At 63.3% G+C, this 20303-nt stretch overlaps 3 protein-coding genes across 4 annotated transcripts; 2 read left to right on the top strand and 1 right to left on the bottom strand.

The window, feature by feature from the left end:
• Positions 1-71: 71 nt before the first annotated feature.
• On the top strand, positions 72-8487 carry CHLRE_01g011800v5 (uncharacterized protein). Its single transcript, XM_043058318.1, has 17 exons — positions 72-280; positions 637-1064; positions 1220-1405; positions 1648-1725; positions 1962-2064; positions 2380-2561; positions 2846-2929; positions 3325-3583; positions 3731-4225; positions 4325-4371; positions 4668-4788; positions 4934-6488; positions 6614-6779; positions 6910-6984; positions 7150-7206; positions 7346-7546; positions 7634-8487. The coding sequence occupies exons 2-17, from the start codon at positions 864-866 to the stop codon at positions 7814-7816; spliced, it is 3993 nt and encodes a 1330-aa protein (XP_042928232.1). The 5' UTR covers positions 72-280; positions 637-863; the 3' UTR covers positions 7817-8487.
• Positions 8488-8541: 54 nt separating this feature from the next.
• CHLRE_01g011750v5 (uncharacterized protein) lies at positions 8542-15541 on the top strand. Its single transcript, XM_043058317.1, has 15 exons — positions 8542-8624; positions 8910-9028; positions 9290-9409; positions 9784-10136; positions 10305-10505; positions 10962-11054; positions 11267-11365; positions 11620-11865; positions 12005-12294; positions 12627-12714; positions 13024-13188; positions 13324-13968; positions 14269-14340; positions 14516-14627; positions 14938-15541. The coding sequence occupies exons 1-15, from the start codon at positions 8572-8574 to the stop codon at positions 15090-15092; spliced, it is 2811 nt and encodes a 936-aa protein (XP_042928231.1). The 5' UTR covers positions 8542-8571; the 3' UTR covers positions 15093-15541.
• Positions 15542-15615: 74 nt separating this feature from the next.
• Positions 15616-20261, bottom strand: CHLRE_01g011660v5 (uncharacterized protein). Of its 2 annotated transcripts, XM_043058316.1 has the most exons (10): positions 19632-20261; positions 19304-19523; positions 19012-19095; positions 18484-18701; positions 18294-18358; positions 17936-18063; positions 17643-17769; positions 17358-17450; positions 16957-17017; positions 15616-16798 (listed from the first exon to the last, which is right to left on the bottom strand). In XM_043058316.1, the coding sequence occupies exons 2-10, from the start codon at positions 19372-19374 to the stop codon at positions 16782-16784; spliced, it is 864 nt and encodes a 287-aa protein (XP_042928230.1). In that variant the 5' UTR covers positions 19375-19523; positions 19632-20261; the 3' UTR covers positions 15616-16781. The 2 variants fall into 2 exon arrangements, with proteins under 2 accessions (XP_042928230.1, XP_001689428.2); XM_001689376.2 differs by lacking the exon at positions 19632-20261 and having other exon boundaries at positions 19304-19571.
• Positions 20262-20303: the final 42 nt, after the last annotated feature.

Below are 20303 nucleotides of genomic sequence, written 5' to 3'. Positions count from 1 at the left end.
ATATCATAAATTGTTTCTTGCCACTGTACTTCGTATGACAAAACCAAGAGGAGACCCATTTTTCGACTACTGTCCCTCGTCATTCATGAACCTGCCTCTGTAACAGTACAAACGCATTGTCATGTGACTGTAGTCCCGGTTATCACTGTATATGCGGAATTCTGGCAAGACCGGTCAACGGAGACGCAGGCTGCTGCCACGCTCAAGCGCCGACCGTTTGACAGAGATTAAGCTTTTAGGTGCCATTTTCAGGACAAGCGCTCCGTAATGCGTGTCCATGGTGAGGAATGCAACAAATGCAATTATGGAAACTTTTGTTTCCATTTGTCCACGCTGTTGTCCTGATTGGGATGCCCTTGATGATGCTTGCTTGTCGCTGTACTTTTGGCGTGAGCGGGTGTTGGCGCTGCGTCCGCATGGCTGCATCGTTGGCGATGCGCGTTGAGTCAGAGACATACCCCTCCAACACGATTTGCTCTTTCGTACACAACCAATGGTCGGGATGCCGGATGCGGCTAGCCAATTGTTCGAGGTCCATGTGGGGGGCAAGTGTGACGAACACACGTGCCGGTTTCCGTCGTGTATAAGCGCTTTTTTTGTACGCTTTGGGCGTTGTGCTGTTCCAACCGGCTGCAGGTGTACCTTTCCAACCTGCTGCAATGAGGTTCAATGGCATGGCGGGCGGCGAGAGGTCCTGGTTGCCGCAGGAGCCCAGGCAGGGACGACGGTGCAGGTGGGCCCCAGCAGCAGCACCTCACACACGCACGCCGACACGTCGAACACCGTCGCTCGCGGTGGTTTTGGGGCTGCTACTGGCTCTGGTGCCGGTTTGTTGCGGTAGATTTGTCGCAAGGCACCAGGGGATGCTGCCTCTGCCGCTGCCACTGGGTGCTTATGATGGCACCAGCAGCACTCAGCAGCGCGGGCTGTTGCAAGCATCAGACCGGGCCGCGGGCGTGGATGCCGCTGAGGTCGCGGCAGCGGCAGGATACCCAAGTGCAGGGGCAGTGCTCGTGAGCACAGCGGCACAACTGGTGGCGGCGATTGCGGACCCGGGCGTGCAGGTAGGTGCGGGGTGAGATAGATGGGGTGAGGGCGAGTGATGGCGGCTGCGCGGCTGGGCGGCTGTGGGGCGTTCTGGCTGCCACAAAACCAAACAACAGCCACACACATGGACTTATGCCGAAGTATCCTTTCGTGCCCTCGGGGCTGCTGACAGGTTGCGGTGTTGACGAGCAGTGTGTCACTGACGGAGGCGGACTGGGCGCCTGTGGCCCAGCCGGTGGTGGAGGTGCGGCGCAACCTCACGCTCCTGGGTGCCCACACGGACCCCGCCGCCTGGCCCATCACCGACTTTGGATACACCGCCCATGTGGACGGAGTGGGCATAGTACGGGATGCCAAGGTGTGGTTCAGGAGGCTTGCTGGTGGTTGCGGAGAATGGGATACTTGTTGGCACACGATGTCTCGGGTAGTATTAATGTTGTTAGTCATGGGCAAGGCTAGCAAGTTAGCCTCGCGTGTATGCCTGGAGTTTACACGAGCTTTAGGCTGTTGGCATCTTGTGTATGGTACCTACCAGCTTCACTCAGGCAGTAGTTACGGCACCAACCCATTCAACCACTCGCGTCAACCACACGTCCGCAGGTGCGCCTTGCGCCGGGCTACACCCTCACGCTCCGACGCCTCGTGCTTCACGAGGCGCGTGATCAGCCGCAATTTCTGGTAGGTGCACAGGCGGGGGACAACTTACTTGCCCCAGGTGTGGTCGTGTAGTAGTTGTAGTGGGAGCTGGAGCGGGCGCGGGAGCGGGGTGCAAACGACAGGTTCACTTGCTGGGCAGAAAAGCAAGCTTTGCCGTACTCACGACGCACACGGTGCACGTATGTTCCTGCTGGCAAGCCCGCCCTATCTACGCATACGACATGCATGCGAGCATTGCTTGTGCGACACAACTGCAGTTCATGGGCCTGGACTTGCTCGCTGTCGAGTTGCCGCTGCCCAACAGCACTCTTGCATCAGCCTGGCCGATAGTGGTTCTGCGTGAGACGGCGCTGTGGCAGCGTGAGTTGCGCATGACCGGTATGCATGCCTGGACGCGGCGCCTGCTGCCAGTTTACCTGTTTGCCTGTGGTGACCTGCTGACTCGAACACGGATTTCATCTAACGTCATGGCCATCTTTCTACTGTGGGTGCTATCTAGCCGCCGGCATGCGTTTACCCGCCAGCCCGCTCAGTAGCGCAGCGGCGCAACATCAATTGCGTGGTGGCATTCTCAGTTATTACGACATGTTGATCTTGCCAACCCGCACTCCACCTCCCATTCCGCTTTCATCTAAGCTGCCAACCAGTCGACCTGCTGTGCCCACTCGTCCACAGGTAGCTGTCTACCGGTGTCCCAAATGGGCCTCTCTGGCCGCACCATCCCTCGCCCCTCCTTCGTGCCTGGTACGCAGAACAGCACCGGGACCTCGGTGCCACGACCGCCGGACTGCGTCAACAGCAGCACAGCCGCGCCCATGGCGAGGTGTTGGCCGGCGCGCGGCATCTACAATGACATGGTGAGCCGAGTGCGCTAGCAGCATGACAACATGCATGGGGCCGCGTTGATTGCGCGGCGTGAAGCAGTGTGAGCGAGCGAGCAGTCCTCAAAGCGTTGCAGAAGACAGCAGGACGTCTGGCCGCGACGGCCATGCATGCGGATTTCGGAATGAACTGCTGTGTCCATGCGGATCAGTTCAGCAATCGCCTTATACCAGCCATCAGGACGGAAGCCTCTGCCTCACCTGTACATGCGGTAACGCGGCTGTGGCATTGGCATCCTTGCATGCTCGCCAACATACAGGCCATGTACGCCTATGATCCGGACCCCTTCAACCGCCAGACGCCCGCGGGATACGTCATGCAGCTGGTCAACGCGCCGTACTGGGTGCGTGTGTGCGTGCCTGCGTGTGCATGTACGGGCGGCAGATGCGGCACGGTTTCCCACCTCCTGCACGGTTAAACACCGACACCCCCAACTGCGCGCGCTGCACGTGCTTATGCCGTACATGCGTGCGTGCAGCTATAGCCATCCAGACGGGCCGCCGCCCAGCCACACGTGTCTCGAGTTTGCGCACGGGCTGCCACACAGCCATACATAATTTACCCTACTCGTGCCGTGGGACCAAGCAGAAACAGTGTATTCAGTGTCAAATAAACGAGCGAGGGGTGGTTAGTGCCACACGTACCCTGCCGGCTCGCCCGTGCCGCGCTTCGCCTGCCGAGTCTCGATGCCGAGCGAACAGAGTTTAAGAAGTGCCCCTGCCCCTTACGTACCCGCAGTGTGACCAGTTGATGACGGACGAATGCGTCAAAACGAATGGGGGCTACGTGGGCTGCTACTACAGCTTGTACCCGTACAGGCGCAGGAGTACCAACACCACCACAACTGGAAACTCCACAGCCGCCACCACCACAACCAGCGGCAACACAACTGACAACAGTACGCACGCCGCTTGGGCGCAGTCTGCAGCAAATGGCAACGGCAGCTCGGGCGCCTCGGGCATCCCGCTGGCACCGGTTCTAGGTGGCATCTTGGGAGGTGAGCGCGTACAAATGTTGTGCGATCCTGTATGCGCACTGCTGCTGTATACCTATCAGCTAACGCTGCTATCACAATACCGGTATGCGCCTGCACCTACTGCTTCTTACTCTCGTCAGTATTTGCAACCTCTTCGACCTGCCGCAGGCCTCGCTGGCCTCGCCTTGATTGTTGCTGGGCTGTTCGTGGCTCGCGTTCACCGCCAGCGGCAGGCTCAGGGGCGAGGGGATCCAAAAAGTAGCAGCCAGGATCCGAGTGGCTCTACGTCTGCTGTGTCAGCCGCGCACGAGCAGATTCTCCTGACGAAGGAGGGGCACTTCCAGGCCAACGGATCCGCTTCTGCTGTCAGCAGGGCAGGACCCGTTGTAGTCAGCATGGGCAGCGTGCAGAGCAGCGTCATCAGTTCAGCGGCCGCACAGTTACTAATAACAGCAGCGGGGAATGACCCCAACGCGTACACGTCAGTGGGCAGTAATGCCGCACGGGAAGCGGCTGCGTGCGATATGCCTCTGACCGGCAGGGCGCGGCTGGCATCAAGCGGCGTCAGCGGCGGGGGATATATAAAAGTGCTTGGAAGCGGTTGTGACGGCATGTCAGGTCCACGATCAGGGAGCGCCCCAGAGATGACCTCCGGAACCACACGTACGTGAGCGAGGCAGTTGCTGGGAAACACGTCTCTCACTGCATTACGAAAGTCTTGTCCTAAATCGATGCTGCCCTTCCCTTGCTTCTACTGCGCAGAAATTGTTCATGTCCTTGGCGCAGACCCCGTGGAGCCCAGTAATGAGGTGCGGGCTGAGAAGACGCGCGCACACACACACACAAACACACACGCACGCACACACACACACACACACACACGCACGCACGCACACAGTGTCTTTCCGCTTTGTTTTCCTTGTGCTCTGTAACACACATACACACACATGTCGCCGGACCTTGACCAGCCTTGCTGTCGGTGTGCAGCACTGTACACCTGATGGACACTGCCTAGGCATCTACGGATAGCACTGACCTCGACGCTTCATCCTACCTGTCTAACTCTCTACCATACCTGCCCACCTGCCTTTGCGCCCAACCCCAGGACGAGCTAGCGCTGGTTCCTGTGACGCCCCTGACGCCTTTCCAGTCTCACATCCCGCTCGACGTTAAGCTGGGCTACGGCGGCGGCGAGGTGCGGCTGCTGCCCGTCACGCTGGGGAAAGGTGAGCGGCTGCTGAGTGCGGCACTGAGGCAAGCAGCAGAGCCTGACGCGGTCAGGTAGCCCGCGGCTGCCACGGTGCCCTGCATCACTGCATGTACACCTGGATGCCGCCTTACTACGGTCCGTGTGTGTTGCTATGCACGCAGGCGCGTGCGGGCGTGTGGTGCAGGGCGTGTGGTGCGGCCGGCGGGTGGCGGTGAAGCTGCTGCACCGGGGCCTCTTCAACGCAGCGGCGGCCGCGCACGGTGGCAGCGATGCCGCTGCATTGGGACCGGGGTCTCCATCTCCAGCAGTAGCAGGCGCAGTGACAGTCAACAGCCGTGGCCTACTGGTGTCCCTAACGCAGCATGGGCCAGGCGGAGGAGTGCCAGCAGCCGCCGCTGCCTTGCCCGCTGATGGCGGCAGCGGCTGGCCTACCACAGCTGCCTTTAGCTTGAACGCAGCAGCCGCAGTCCGAGGCAGCAGCCCGTCGGAAAGGGAGGTCCCAGCGGCCGCGCCCTCGGCAGCGCAGCAAGACAGTAGCAGCCGGCACACGCAGTGTGGGCATGAAGCCAGCAGTAATCCGACGGCTGAGAACGGAGTGCTGGTGGCGGCGGCCGCGCGGCCAGGGGCTGCCGCCGCGGCGCTGACGGCGCTTGCAGCCACTCAGGCGCCCGCTGCGCTTTCCTCCGCGGCGTGGTGGGACGGGACGGACTTCGGACCCAGCGGTGTCACGACGCTGACGCCAATGCAGCCAGCAGCAGGCGGCACGGCAACCGGTGGCTCTGCCTCTTGCAATTCAACAACATTGGGCTTTGCGCAATCCTCGGAGCGGCAGGGCGTGCTGTCGCTGCTTCAGACAGCAACGCCAGGCGTGGCGGCGCAGTGCCTGCTGCTGCAGGACCGTGGACAAGGCGGTGATGCAGCGCTGCTGGGGCAAGGGGCTGCAGCAGGATGCACAGAAGCAGGATTGAAACGCAACGACGGCGCCGTGCAGCTCAGCCCTGTGGATGTGGGGCAAGGTACGCTACTGACACAGGAATCCGAAGGGCTAAAGCCGCCGTCGCCATTGGGTGGACAGGTAGCTGGCGCGAGAGAGGCAGAGCAGCAGGTGCCCAAGCACGCGAATGCGGGTGACGCCATGGCTTCAGCAGCGGCCTCGCCTGGAGCCTTCCGGCCGCTCAAGCTCGCACACATTCGCATGGGCGGCTCCTCAGTCCTCAACCCGCTCAGCAGCAATGTGGCGGGGCGCAATCATCAAGGGCTGCACCTGCAGCAGCCACGCCTAGAACGCCAGCTGCTGTCTGACGCTCCTTCAATGCCGCACGTCAGCAGCTTGGCAGGCGGCGCGGGAGAAGTAGCAGACACCGTGCGTGGCGGTGCGGTAGCTCATGTCGGCTCTGGCGGGGACAGAACGCCACGGCAATCGCCACAGCCGCTGCTGGAGCCACCGGCGGGGGAGAAGTGGTCCCCAGACGACACAGACGCCGGGGGGGAGGGCGTGGGCAAGACAGCGAACAGTGACGCCTCGGACACGTACGTAGAGCCAGAGGTGTCGACCCTGGACGCAGCAGGTGCTGTGCCGGTGGACCGGCTGCAAGCCAAGCCGTGGATTCCCCTAACACACGGCGGCGCGATCCGGCGCACCATGGCTCAGGAGGTGGAGGTGTTGGCCCGGCTGCAGCACGCCAACATCGTCCAGCTGCTGGCCGCGAACCTCAAGTGGGTGTAGAGCCGTCAATGCTCACCGTGCGCGTGTTAGCGCTGAGCATCGCAGTGCGTGGATGTGTGCCTTGCCTCACCCATCCTTCCTGTGCGCTCCTTCTCCATGTTTGCCCTCCCCGCAGCCCCGCCTGCCCCTGCCTGGTGGTGGAGCTGATGGACACTTCCCTCGACAAGGTCCTGTACGGCGGTGTGAGTGCGGCTGGCCCAGCGGCGCAGGCCGGCAGCGCTGGTGCAGGCGGCGGCTGCCTATCGCCCCGCAGCCAGGCGCCGCTGCTGCCCCTGCCAAAGGTAGGCAAGCTGCATCTGCAGCACCACTAGGCTTGGCTGATTGCAGATGGATGGGCATCGGTAGTCGACCACTGCACATCCAGCGCTGATGTGCACAACCCTCCGCCCCTCTCTCCTGGCTGTCTCGCAGGTGCTTCACATCGCGCTGCAGGTTGCGCGCGCACTGGCATACCTGCACCCCACCATCATCCACAGGGACCTGAAGGTGCGTGGCTGCTTCGTGCGTGCAACTCCGGCTTGCTTGACTGGGCCAGAATCGTGTACAGGACATGTGGGGCCATGCGCGCTGCCGCCTGAGGGACGGGCCTTCATTACGCCTCCATTGTTCCTGAAACTTCTTTCATGCTCCACCCACTCGCGCTCGCCGCAGCCCGCCAACGTGCTGGTCTCAGACCCCGACAGCGCCTCTCCCGTCGTCAAGATAGCGGTGCGGCGGGCCTTGGGCTGCTCATGGCATTCCTGAGAGCTTGGCTCCTGTCCATACATGCACGTGCGTTTGTCCCGTGCTGTCAGCACGTACGGACTGAGCGTTTCCGGCCACGTGTGTGCTTTCATTCCTTGCACAGGACTTTGGCCTGTCGCGGCTTCAAGATACGGTGCTCATCACCGCTCACGTGGACGTGGGCACAGCGCCCTACATGGCGCCGGAAGCACTTGACGCGCGCAACTGCGTCATCACGCACCACTCCGACATGTACTCGTACGGCATCATGCTGTACGAGATGCTGGCGGGCGCGAGGCCGTGGAGGGGCATGAACATGCTGCAGGTGCGTGGGCTTTGGCATTCGGGACTGCGTTTGGGGCATTCATTCGCTCACGCCGGACCGAACTGATTTGGGCCCGCATGCGTGCAGATTGCGGTGGCTGTGTGTGACAACAAGCAGCGGCCGCGTGTGGAGGACCTGGGCCAGGCGCGCTGCCCGCCGGGGCTTCGGGCCCTGGTGGCGCAGTGCTGGGACCCTGTGCCGGAGCGGCGGCCCAGTGCGGCGGAGGTGGCCAAGCAGCTGGCGATTATGATGCAGCAGCTAAAGATGTAGACTTTGGGTCCACAAAGCCGTAACAGCAGCAACGGCACTTGTGGATCCAAGGTTTCCTTCAAGAGCAGGTCGGGTTGCGTATGAATCCGGATAGCGGTGCGTGGCGCTTGCAGTGCAAAAACCATACTCTAGTGGATGGTAGGCCTCACTACTGACGTGTCGCGATAATGCCGACACAGCGGTGCTAACCCAGTCACGACTCACGAGGTGTGAATGACGGCAGCTCCGTGTACGCGGTGACCCCAAAGCTGTGGCGCAGTACACGTACGTGCATGGCATTCACTGCACATCCTGAAAGATGGAGCCGTTTGACGTGTGTTCTTGGCACAGGGATGCTCATGTCAAGGTAGACTCAGTACGCACCATTTATCGACGATGCTTCAAGGAAACGAATGTGCAGGATGCCAGAATTGGTTGTCGGACACACACCACTCAACAAAATGTTTGCACGCAATGTAGTGTGTGTTTCTTTGATGGCGCGATGCAGAAGTGCCGCCCTTGCGGCGCAGCAATATCCATATCCATGTATGCTATGCAACTCAAAGTGTCAGGATGGTTTAGGTTGTGGGTCATCGGTTGACGCCTTGTCGGAAGGCGGTCTGGAGTGAACATGGACAGGAGGCGTGCCGTGTGTGCATGGGCGCGCCAGGCGGGCGGGCCAGCCTCAGAAGCTGTGGACGCGGCCTCATTACTGGCAAGTGGTTCTATTCATATGTATAACAATATGCCGAGATATATCAATTAGAACGATACACATGGACCTAGAAGGCCGGGCCCAGGACTTGCTCTCGCGCGTGGAGCTCGTCGGGTGGGTGAGCTATCAATGGTTAGCTATCATGTTTCAATACGAGCACGCTGCATGCACAACCTCCTTTCTCTTTCCGAGGCCCGCGAGTGCAAGGGTCCCCGGCGTAAGGCGGGAGGGACATCAAACCACATACTTGCAGTATAAAAACAATAGGTGCACCAGCGGAGCCGTTGCTGGTGTCACAAAGGCCTGCATAACAATATGCATCGATCCCGCTGACTCGGACGTCAGACTTGCCCCACAAGCCCCTGAGCCAAGCTGACTGTATTGGCAAACAATCTGCAGACTACAAACGGGCGTCAACGCGTTCGACTTGTACAGCAAAGACGTGCGCGAGGTGTTCAGGGCGTTCAGCGCTGGGCTAGCGAACGCGCTCCTGGCCACGCTCGGACCCCATGAGCTATGTAAGCGCGCCTTAGCGCTACTTTTGCGGTTGCGTGTGCTCATGGCCGCGTGGCAGGGCGAAGGGTGCTGGAGCTCCGCCGCGGGAGTAGGGCCTCTGGGGCAAGCGGGGGACGTGTGTCCGGGCAATACAAGGCCTGCGCTTCCCCCAAAACTCTTTTTCATGACACGCTCTGTCACCTGCACACGCCACGACGCCGCACACGCCACGACCCACAAGCCATGCGCGCCGCACGCAACACCCTCTCCCGGCTCGTGCACAGGCGACGCGGCGCAACTGTCTGTGGCCGTGCAGGCGGTGCGTGCGGCCACGGCCTCGCAGCGTGATGCCCAGATGAACAAACTGGACGCCGCGCTGGCGGGGCTACTGCGGGTCGTGAACGGTGAGACGGGGCGTGGTGGAGGAGGAGGAGGAGGAGGAGGAGGGGGAGGAGGAGGAGGAGGAGGAGGAGGAGGAGGAGGAGGAGGAGGTAGTCCAGGACGACAAGGAGAAGGAGGAGGAGGAGCAGCAGGGCGGGAGGGGGGCTTCATTTGGTTGACTCGTGGCAGCGGCGGGCCCTGGTCAAGGACTGTGCATGGGCGCACAGTGCTCCTACGCGGCAGCCACCCGGCGCCTGACGCACGTGGCCCGCCGCCGCTGCCACCTGGTGCCGACCCGTCCGTATTCGGGCGGTGGTGCCGCTGCCGCCATGGAGCGCGACACGCCCACGCTGCCACTAAGCCGCGCTGCTGCATGCGGCCTCCGCCATGACTGCAGGCAGCGCCGGCCAGCCCCAGGCCCAGGGCCAGTTGGCGGCACCCGGCAAGGAGCGTGTGGAGGTGCTGGAGCAGCTGGTGAGCGCACTCCAAGCGGCACGCCTGTTGGCGCTCTCGAAGGCTGAGGCGCCAAAGGCAGAGCCTGCAGGGGCGGCGGCGGCGGCGGCTGGGGAGGCGGCGGCGGCGGCTGCTAAACCCGATCCGCAGGAGCCGCACAAGCCGCAACCTAGCGCGGCACCGGCGCCGGCACAACCAGCGGCGGCAGGGCCGGAGGCAGTGGCGGCAGGCAAGCATCTGAAGGCGCATGCGGCGGAGGTGTCGCGGGCGCTGCGGCTGGCTGCTGAGGCGCTGAAGGTGAGGGCGCAGGAGCGGGTTGCTGGGGCGGAGGGCTGGCGCGTGCAGGCGCGTGCAGGACTTGAAGCGAGCGAGCTGTTGCCTCCTCATGTCTGCTAGGTGCTGTGATGAATATCAGGGCGCGGGGTGGTTATTGTTGTGACAGAAGAACACGCTCGCGCGCCGCAGGTATCGCGACCGACGGGCCAGGATCAGGGCGGGACCGGTGCTGCAGCCGTCGCCTCCACGTCCGGACGGCCCGGGGGCGGCGGCGCTTCCGCGCTGTTGCTGCTACAGCAGCTGGTCCCGCGGGCGGAGGCGGCGGTGGCGTCTGTGGGACCCGCCTTCCTGCAGCCCATCTGTCGGCGGGAGGACTACACGCCGCAGCAGGTGAGGGCTGCTGGAGCTGGTTGGGACGGTGGCAAGGTGTGCCCGTAGGGTGCTGGCAGGGTGCCTGTGTCGGGGTCGAGGTGCGTGTGACGGGCGGAGTGGGAAGGCGTGGTGCGGCTGAGCGCGGCGATTCGGCGCCGAGGGGTTGGCCCCCGGGTGCGTAACCTTCATTGCAGCGAGGGCTACATGGCATGCGTGGCTGCACGGCTTGTTGGGACTGGCTCAATGCTGTACAGCAGGCCTTGACTGCAAGCCTGTTTCATAGCTCGCTGCGCCCCCGCTCCCCACGCCCGCTCCCCCTGTGAACATTTAGGGTTTGGCATCGACTTCCCCTTGCCCTCTTCCCTCCCATCCTTTACGTTCACCAACCTAGTACGGGACGCCAACCCGACTTTGCAGAATGACACCCTTCCTTTTCCTTCCCTGCCCTGTGTGTGTGCGCCTCTGTGGCTGAAGCTGGCGGTTCTGGGCGAGATGCAGGCGGCTCTGGCGCAGGAGTACGCGCTGCGGCGGTCGGTGCTCATTGAGCGAGCCAAGGTCACGTTGCAGGTGGGGTTTCCACATCAGTTTGAAGGGCTCGGAGGTTAGCGCGGGTGCGGGTGTTTGCGTGGGGGTGCAGCTGGCGCGGGCGGGATCCAGTGCAGGCGAGGGTGCTGAGGCGAGTGGGGAGTCTGGGTGCGCTGAGCTCGTGCGCCCGGGCGTGAACCTTACGTGCCCCTTCTTCGCCCCTTGTGTGCCCCACGTGCCGTGCGGTGCCGTAGTCGTTCGAGTGGTCTCCGCGCCTGGAAGAGAAGGGCACGGCGCAAGAGGCCGCTGGTGTGGCGGCGGCGGCGCGGCGAGCCATGGCCACCCAACCTCAGGTGGGGGCTGCGGCACGGCACGGGTGCTGGGGTGTGAGCAGCGGAGGCCTCCGGGGGGGCCAGGCTGCGCGCTGGGCGTCGCGGCCAGCGGGGCTGCGGCTGTGCCGCAGTCCTTGGGGCCTGAAGCAGTGCCGAAGCAACTGGGTGCCCTGCCATGCGGGTGAGCTGCCTCACGGCGGCCGTGGCGTGTGGCCTCCTGCGAAGCAGCGGCCGCGTGATGCCTTCGCGGTGCCCCGCTTGTGTACGGCTTGCAGGTGGCGCTGGAGGAGGTGTGGTGCCTGCGGCCAGCCGACGTGGTGGCGCTCACGGCTGTGCCCACCTCCACCGCGGTGGCGGCGCTGGACGGACCCGCAGCCGCAGCAGCAGCAGCTGCAGCAGGCGCCGGGGCAGGTGCGGGCGCGGGCCGCAAGCGCTCGTCGCCCATTGGCGCGGGCATCAAGGGCATCATCATCGGCAAGGTGCCGGACCGCGGCGGCAGGCCCGAAGGCAGGGCGCGTGAGGTGGGTGCAGGCAAGGAGTTGGCGGCGTGAGGTGGAGGGTTGCCAGTCCTTCCGTCTGCATCTTGCTGAATTCCTGGCGTGAGCTGTGAAAACGATGGCTCAATTGCGCCTTCATGTGTTGCCGCTGCTGTTGCCGCAGGCCTACATGCCCGAGTTCCGGCCACGGTCAGCTGCGGCGGGCGGCGGCGGAGGTGGTGGTGGTGGAGGTGGAGGTGGAGGTGGGGGCGGCCGTGGTGGTGGCGGGCACAGGGGTGGAGGAGGTGGCGGTGGTGGTGGTAATGGTGGGGGATGCGATCGGGGAGGGCGGCCGCAGAGCGCACGAGATGGCGGTGGTGGTGGAGGTGGAGGAGGGGGCGGAGCTGTGGAGCACGTGCCGCCGGGTGGGGTGGAGCGAGTGCAGGGCGGCTGGCAGGGCCCCGGAGGTGGGGGGCGAGGCAAGGGAGGTGGAGCGGGTGGTGGTGGAGGGGGAGGGGGAGGGGGAGGTGGGCGTGGAGGAGGGGGCGGGGGGCGCGGCGGAGGCTGGGGCCGGGGGCGTGGTGGGCGAGGAGGATAAGCGACTTGAATGCCAAACGTGCGCACGCGGGGTGGGAGCTCCCGTTATCTCTTGCACCCGACAGGGGATCGGGGGGACGAGCCTTCATTGGGCGCCGTCTTTCCTCACCTGTGTAATACCAGCGCTGCTTCCACCGATCTTATCCTCCACCATCTACCCACCTGCAGCAAGTGAACATAGTCCTAGCCAACATGCAGCCACCTCGCAGTTCGCGACACGCGGCGCTCGCTCTGGGTCTGGCGCTGCTGCTGGCGCTTGCGGGCGCCGCGGCCAGCAGCAAACACGCCGAGCCGCAGGTGCGATCTGTCGCAGCCGCAAGGTTTCGACGCATTGGGGCGAGAGGGGCGCCTGCTAGTGTTGTCGCCTTGCCGTGACGCGGAGAGCAGCGGGCCTCTTCCTGCCAGGACCCGCGGGTCAGGGGCTGCTGCTTTCGGCCTTTCCTGCCCCACCTTGAGTCCTCATGCCCCCGCCCAGCGCTTGCGAGCCCCAGCAGCCTACGGAGCTGCTCGCCGCCTCAAATACCACCCTCGATAAGCCTTGGCCCCTGCAACCTTGGCCCCCCGTCCTGTGGCCGTTGCCCCCCGCCCTGCGCGCGACTGCGGCAGTCGGTGAATCCGGAGCACCCGCAGGAGGTGACGCTCAAGACGCCGGCGGTGGAGGTGGGCGAGGAGCAGCTGGCGGGGCCGGAGGGCGCCGCGCACCCGGGCGGCTGGGGGCTGGGCCAGCGGATCAAGGAGGCGGTGGGCTCGGTGCTGGGCGGGGGCCACCAGGTGCGCGCGGGTCTGCATGGACGGTCCTGTCTCCTTGCTGCTTTCCTTGCTCACACGCCCACGTGCTCCTCTCAGCCGCCCTCCGCCCTACCCGCCCACCGCGCCTCCCACCGCCACCGCCACTCCCACCCGCAGGCCGCTGACCACCTGACCGCCTCCGCCACCGAGGCCGCGCCCACCAGCCATGACGCCCAGACCGCAAAGAACGCAGCAATGGAGGCCGCCGAGCGCACCCGCGCCGCCGCCGGCGCCGCCGCCGCCGCCACCAGCGACGCCGCCACCCGGGCCGCCGACGCGGCGGGCGCCGCAGGCGACCAGGCGCGGCAGCGCGCCGGCGGCGCCGCAGGCGCCGTCAAGGATGCCGTCACGGGCGCCGCCGCCAGTGTTGCAGACAGCGTCAAGGGCGCCGCCAGCGCGGCGGCGGCGAAGGTGGCGGGCGCGGCGACGGCGGCCAAGGACGCGGTGGCAGGTGCCGCCGGCCGCACCCAGGAGGCCGCGGCGGGGGCGGCGCACAAGGCGGGTGAGGGCGTGAAGGGCGCCGGCGGCGCGGCGGCGGAGAAGGCAGCGGGCGCGGCGACGGCGGTCAAGGACGCGGTGGCAGGTGCCGCCGGCCGCACCCAGGAGGCCGCGGCGGGGGCGGCGCACAAGGCGGGTGAGGGCGTGAAAGGCGCGGCCAGCGCGGTCCGGGACAGCGCGGGCGATGCGGCGCGCTCGGCACAGGCGACGGCGCAGGGTTCCGCGGAGACGGTGGCAGACACCGCGACGGGCGTGGCTGACAAGGTAGGGAGACGCACGTAGACACAGGACTAGTTTTTTATTTGTGACCGTGTGAAAGGCGCGCGTGGCGTACATGTGGACGCGTGTGCGTGTGCGTGTTAGTGCCCTGCGGATAACGGTGGCTGCGCTTGATGCACGCATGGAAGCAGCTTTCGTCGTGCGTCGTTACGGCAGCAGCCCACCCCCGCTATCTACGATGCCCACAGGGCACACCGGCCCGCATTGAACACCCGCCTGACGGCCCTCCTTATTGGTTACTTGGTCCTTGTCACAACCCGTTGGCCCGCTCCCTCACTGCTGCAGGTGGCTTCGGGCATCAAGTCCGCGGCCGAATCTGCGTACAACGCCGCGCGAAGCGTCGTGACCGGCACACGGGTGCGCTAGGGTGCGGGGCAGGGTTGCGGGTCCGGGGTCCACAACACCCTTCACAGGCTATAGAGCAGCTCAAGGTCTCGCGCACGCCACATGCGCACATGCGCGCATATGCCGCCACGCATCACAGCAGCAACATCCATCCACCTACGCTGCATCCGTCTGCGTCCGCCCACAGAGCGCTGTCGACACTGCCCGCGTGGAGGCGGCCGCCCACGCCGAGCAGGCGGAGCAGCAGGCGCGCCACGCCGCCCACACTGCCGGCGAGAAGGCGACCATAACTCTGCAAGGTGCGTGTTCGCATGCGCGCGCGTGCCTCTCCAGCCTGCCCATATGCGCCCCGCTCGTACATCATGGTAACGGTACTAATTGGGACAGTCCCCATTGCAGGGGCCCTAGCCTGAGCCTTTTCGCCGACATGAACTATAGTACTACCTACCTTAGTCATCATGGCCTATCACATCGATCCTGCATACCCAGCCGCCCAACCACCTGCACCAGTGCTCCTAGACACACACGCATTCAGGCGTGTCCTTCCCGTGTGCTCTCTAACAAACACACACGCGCATACGCACGTACACACACGCACGCCCCGTGCAGATGTCCGCCAGGCCACTCAGGACGCGTACGCCCAGGCCACAGAGGCCATGAAGGCGGCGAAGGACAAGGTGGTCCCCAGTGGCGACACCGGCAGCCACACCGGCACGACGCATGCGCCGCGGGCCGGCGAGCCTCAGGGCAACATCGAGCTGTGAGCGGTGCTGCCGGGTGGTGGGAGGTTAGGCTCACATGACCATGGGACTCTTATAGATGGATGAGGAGGTGTAGGACGAAGGCAGGGCAGATGCGATGCATTTGGTGCGGGGAACCGGCGTGCAGGCTCTCTGGAGCGGCTTACAATGTTGGAATGATGTTGATGGAAGCTATCAGCGGTCAAGTGTGGACTGGACGCTGATGACGGCAGTAGTAGGCAGTTGCCGTTGAGAGCCTCAAAGTTTGCGGTTTAGCGGAGGGCCCTGGCGGCTACACCTATCGGAAGTATTGATGGTGCCGGAATGCAAGCTCTGCCCCTCATGCAAGGCCCACGATTGCCTACCACTCGTCCATGGTTGTTCCAACTCGTGAAAACCAGGGCTGGCTGGGGATGTGGGTGTACCATACAAACGGACGTTCCGAGTTCGAAAGCGTGTAAAGGTTGTTCATACCAGAGGAGTCTGGCAGCTGTGTGCACGATATGTCATATCGAAGTGCGCAAATCGGAGCTGACAGTCATAACTCGTCATAACGTAGCTACACATACCCGCGACGCCTCGTCCACGCCTGGGGTGCAGCCGCATCACGCGTGATGGGTGAAGGGTCTCATTCACTCGGCCCTTGCATGCGTGCACCATCGTACGTGCGACGCGAAATAATATAACTGTAGCCGGCGGGACCATAGGTCCCGCAGCTGACACGACCACACATCCACACCTGCTGCTGCCCTGCGCAACAGTGCCAGTGTTCTCACACAGCCTGCCACACTCAAATGTAAGTTTCCGGGTGCCACGAAATATCCCGAGCCGTTGCCCAGCCCCCATGCGATCAGATGCGACCACACGCGTGCCGGCGGTTGGGCGTGTGCACCCGTATGTGTTCTGGCCACGCGCAGCAAAACCCACAAGCATCCTGCCTCAAACATTTACTCAGCCAAGTCTAATTGTCAACACGCCGCTGCCTCATAAGTAATGGCTGCTGAGCTGGTTGGCTGCCCCATGGAACGACATGGACCGGCTGCTGACCTGCAGCCTGGCACTTACGCCGACCCCCTCACTGCCACCACTGGTCACCTGCTGCCACGCACCACAGCCGGGCACTGTCACCGGCATACTAATGGGGACAGTCCCGGGACACTCCCTGACACCTGCCTCACTATCAGCCATTTCTTCATCCGACAACTGGCAGTACTCGGAGAAAGAATCAACAAGAGAAGGAGCGCACTCTTGAACGGACAGCAACAAAGGCATCAAAGAAGTTCCCCGGGAAAGCCCGAGGTCCTGAAGATGCTGTACGTTTCCAGTAAGATGCACATCTACAGCACTCAAGCAGTTCATCTCGCTACCGCACACGTGGGTAGCTCTAACACTCTTAAGGCTGGGCCTGGTTGAAAAGCTTAATTGGCTTCACCAGTGCCACGCAGTGCGCCACGCAGCCATGCCTCCCAAGCGCAGGCTGGCCTGCCATTTGCACAAGTGGTGCACGGCAATGAATACTCACGATCTCCCGCAGTCACGTCTTAAGCCCGCTAATGCTGTGGCGTTGATCACACCCATGAATATGCATAGTACGCGCATTCTTGCTGCAGTCACACAGTGCGCCCGTTGGGGCAATGTTGCAAAACTCCTCAGGAACGCCCGCAGGCGGTGCTGCTGTGCGGACGAAGGCACCGCCTGATAAGCCAACCAGAGCTAGACGCGTGGCAGGACTGCGTGCAGTTCAAGCAAGGGAAGGAAGGAACCACCTCAGCCATGCATGCAACGCCGATGGATTTCAGGTAGTGTGGGTGACTCCGAGGCATTACAGCGGGCATGGTGCTGGTCCGTGGCGTTGTTTCAGCAGAAGCAAGCACAACCTGCAACTCACCGTTTGTTAGCCAGAGGGTGTCACTGGCCAGCGCACCCGATGAGTAGCGACACACCACAATCTGCGTCGCACAGTGGCGAGGGCGACAAGTGAGGTCCGTGCAGCCTAACCAGCAGACGTCCGAGGTGAGGGCAGTGCGCTGTGCATCTGTAGCTGCATACGCTAGCCAACCGAGTGCCCCTCTGCCTCCCCTACAGCCTTAAGCCCTGACCCCCATCGAGCACAGCCCCTTGGGCCACTATGGGGCCACAGCTCAACCGGCACGACATCAACAGCAGGGGTAGAGTTGCGTTCACCATTCCCCTTGAAGAACGGCATATGAGCGAGGATGGGATGGGGTGGGGTGGCTGTGCAGTGTGCACGCACCCCCACAGAACGGTAAACCCCCGAGCCGCACGCACCTTGCAGCCCACCACGCCACCTGGCATGCTCGGCCACGGCACCTCTCCCAGCCCCACTCCACAGCCGAGGGTCTTGGAGGCTCGCCACACCATCTGGGCAGCGGGGCAAAGGAGGCGGGGTTGGGCGGACCGCCCGCCACTCCTATGTATCGCACCCCCGCGACTCCGATGTATCGCACCGCCCGTGCACTTGCGGTGGCGGTGCCCACGTGCTGCCCGGCGGGAATGTATCCAAACCAACTGTGAATCCACACGACACGCCCAGCCAATCCATCTGGTGCCCACCTGCGCGAAATGGCCGATGCCGTTGTCCTTGTTGCTGCTGAAGGGCGTGGATGTCCAGACGTATCGGGATACCTCGGTGTAGAACATGTCAATGGCACGGCGGCAGCTGCCGTCCGGCTTGGGGTAGCTGCGTTGGCGGGCATGCAGCGTGCGGCACGTGGGACTTAAAGAGGTAGGTGAACACGCGGCCCAGCTACGGTACGGTATGTGACGCGGGGGCTCAGGGCAGAGGCGGGTTTGCGGTTGTTGGTTGTTGGTTGTTGGCGGGGATTCTAGGGAGGCACCCCCCTCACCTTGTCATGCGGTACAGGTTCTCGCCTGCGACTCCCCCATGCACTAGAGCGCACTGCTGCGGCGCCAACACGTCGGCGTAGGCCTGTGCCGAGGCCGCGAGCGTCGCATCCCACGTCAGGGCGGCTGCCTGCACGGTGCGATGTATGAGTATTGTTGGTCGCGACAGTTGCGATTAGTGAGACAAGTAAGGCAAGCGCCCGGTGGGTGAGGCCGTGAGGCGGCTGCGTGGATGCATTCCCAGAGCCCGTCGGCGCATGTATGCCTGTCGGGCCGTCACACAGCAAGGTGCTGAAGTGCACACCGGCGAAAGCCCCAATGTACACACGCACGAACGCACACACACATGCATACACACACCTGGTGCCAGGCTCGGTATGTGTTGCTGGCTTCCACCACCCCCACGGCATCAGGGCAGTTGCTGCCTGTTAGTTGCAGGGCGAGCCAGAAGCTCGTGGGATCCACAAGTCCTACATGCACAGCGTTTCCGAGCGGCATTCGGGTGCCCTGCCTGCAAAGTGCTAGAAGCAAACCGACGGCATGGACGTACCTGGGAGCATCGTGCCGGTGACGGTAGGAAGAGTCACTTCGTCCGGTGGTGGCGGTGATGGTGGCGGTGGTGGCCGTGGCGGCAGCGCTCTGGTGCCCAACAGGACAGGCATCCCGAGCGTGACAAGACGAGGCGGGGGGCGCGGAGGGGGGAGCGGCGGCGGGCGCGGTGGGGGCGGAGGCGAGCATGGAGGCGGTGGGCGCGGCGGTGTTGGTGGCCTGTATTGCAAGGAGCACGGGGCGTGAGGCGGTAGACTGTTGACGTGGTAGTGTTGGATGTGATGCATGGCGCGGCATGATGACGCACGCAGCCACGGTGCGAGCGGTAGCATTGCTCGCATGTACCGTGCTTGATGATAGCCGCAGCCATACATGGCAGGTACCACAGCATCATCAGGCTTCGCCCGTTGCGTGATGGGCAAGCCATGTACAGCAGTCGCCTCCCATCCATTTGGTGCTGCCGGGCACGTGTGTACGGCACTGGTGTATCATGCGCGCACATGCCGTACATACACAACTGCATACACACCTCGGCAGTGCTGGTGGCCGCGGCGGCCGTGGCGGGCGCGGTGGCCGCGGTGGCGGGCGCGGCCGCGGGGGCCGAGGAGGAGGCCTGGGGCGCACGAGTATGTGAGGGTTTTACACGGGCATGTGAGGGTTTTACAGAGGACGAATCGCGGAGCAACACAGAGGCCCGCCGTTCGCAGGTATCCAGCAGCACGTAAGGTCTTGCGTAACCTTGGGCGCAAATGAAATTCACATGCACCAGGCGCGTGACACGGAAGCTACGGTGGTGGCCGTGGACAGCCCAATGCCCTCACCGTGGCGGCCTGGGGGGTCGCGGTGGTCGCCTCGGGGGCTTAGGAGATGGAGGGGCAGCAGCCGCCAGCATGTGCCGTCCTGAAGAGGTGGATAACGATCTCCAGCCTTCATTGTTTGACGTGGATTTGACAACTGGGCTGTCCTCGCTAAGGCCCGCTCCGCCAAGAAGCTCCGCTAATGGATCTCCTGCTTGGCCCGACACATGGACGCTCCTGAAGCCTGTCAATGTTATCAGTGTCGAGACATGAAATTATTTATGCGAGAAAGGACATAAATTTGGGCCCACCCCGGAAATCGCGTGCAGAGCCCTTGCACTACCCGACGCACCTGCACCGATCGATGGTGCAAAATCCACAAAGATGAGCGCCAGCACCAACGCAGCCGCCCAGGTACCCATGGCGCCAAAATCCCCCAGTACATACTCCAACTAGAAGCCGCCGAACGCGTACTAAGGGCGCGCACGCCCGGCGCGCACAGACTGGAAGATCTGCAATGCGGACAAACTCAGAGTGGAACTGATGCTGCATCAGGCTTCAGAAAAATAACTTTCCACCATCGCGTCGTCGCGCGCTTTTGGTGGGCTCTTATGCTATCCAGTGCTATCAACTCGCCACGCAGGTTTCGGTCGCCAATCAACCCCAGCTTCGACGTGAAGGCCCTGTACTATTATAAAGCAGCTGCTGCAGGAAATTTCCATCATTTTATCAGCAAGAGGGCCTCTCCCTGGCGAAGTTTTGAGGACTCACTCGCGCCCGCCTCTTTGGTTTTCCGCCTTTTCCGTTGCTTCGCATCGCTTGCGAACAATGTATTGAAAATTCATCTCGTCCTGACCTTGAATTTTTACTTCAGCAACGCCCTGCAAGGTCGGTGACAGCAGTCGCAAGCGGTCTCGCAGACAGTTAAGGCAGTGCTTTGGGATCGGCGGGCCTGCGCTTACGAGTCCTTGCGAGCAGCCCCGCTCGTAACTATGCCTCCAGACCATACGTAGTCTGAGGGCGC

The sequence above is a fragment of the Chlamydomonas reinhardtii genome, chromosome 1 (assembly GCF_000002595.2).
Source record: "Chlamydomonas reinhardtii strain CC-503 cw92 mt+ chromosome 1, whole genome shotgun sequence".
In the NCBI taxonomy this organism is placed as follows: Eukaryota; Viridiplantae; Chlorophyta; class Chlorophyceae; order Chlamydomonadales; family Chlamydomonadaceae; genus Chlamydomonas; species Chlamydomonas reinhardtii.
Note: the sequence above shows the minus strand (reverse complement) of the source record. Positions and strands in the feature narration are given on the sequence as shown.

What these genes read in the sequence shown, in the direction of transcription:
- CHLRE_01g011800v5 (XM_043058318.1), top strand. Translation starts at nt 864, where the DNA reads ATGCTGCCTCTGCCGCTGCCACTGGGTGCTTATGATGGCACCAGCAGC. An exon ending in GCATAGTACGGGATGCCAAG is followed by an intron (nt 1,406 to 1,647) that starts GTGTGGTTCAGG and finishes ACACGTCCGCAG; the next exon opens with GTGCGCCTTGCGCCGGGCTA. An exon ending in GCGGCATCTACAATGACATG is followed by an intron (nt 2,562 to 2,845) that starts GTGAGCCGAGTG and finishes GCCAACATACAG; the next exon opens with GCCATGTACGCCTATGATCC.
- CHLRE_01g011750v5 (XM_043058317.1), top strand. Translation starts at nt 8,572, where the DNA reads ATGGACCTAGAAGGCCGGGCCCAGGACTTGCTCTCGCGCGTGGAGCTC. An exon ending in AGGACTACACGCCGCAGCAG is followed by an intron (nt 10,506 to 10,961) that starts GTGAGGGCTGCT and finishes CTGTGGCTGAAG; the next exon opens with CTGGCGGTTCTGGGCGAGAT. An exon ending in CAGGGCCCCGGAGGTGGGGG is followed by an intron (nt 12,295 to 12,626) that starts GCGAGGCAAGGG and finishes GCCACCTCGCAG; the next exon opens with TTCGCGACACGCGGCGCTCG.
- CHLRE_01g011660v5 (XM_043058316.1), bottom strand. Translation starts at nt 19,374, where the DNA reads ATGCTGGCGGCTGCTGCCCCTCCATCTCCTAAGCCCCCGAGGCGACCA. An exon ending in CGACCCCCCAGGCCGCCACG is followed by an intron (nt 19,096 to 19,303) that starts GTGAGGGCATTG and finishes CGTGCGCCCCAG; the next exon opens with GCCTCCTCCTCGGCCCCCGC. An exon ending in AACCTGTACCGCATGACAAG is followed by an intron (nt 17,770 to 17,935) that starts GTGAGGGGGGTG and finishes CCGCCAACGCAG; the next exon opens with CTACCCCAAGCCGGACGGCA.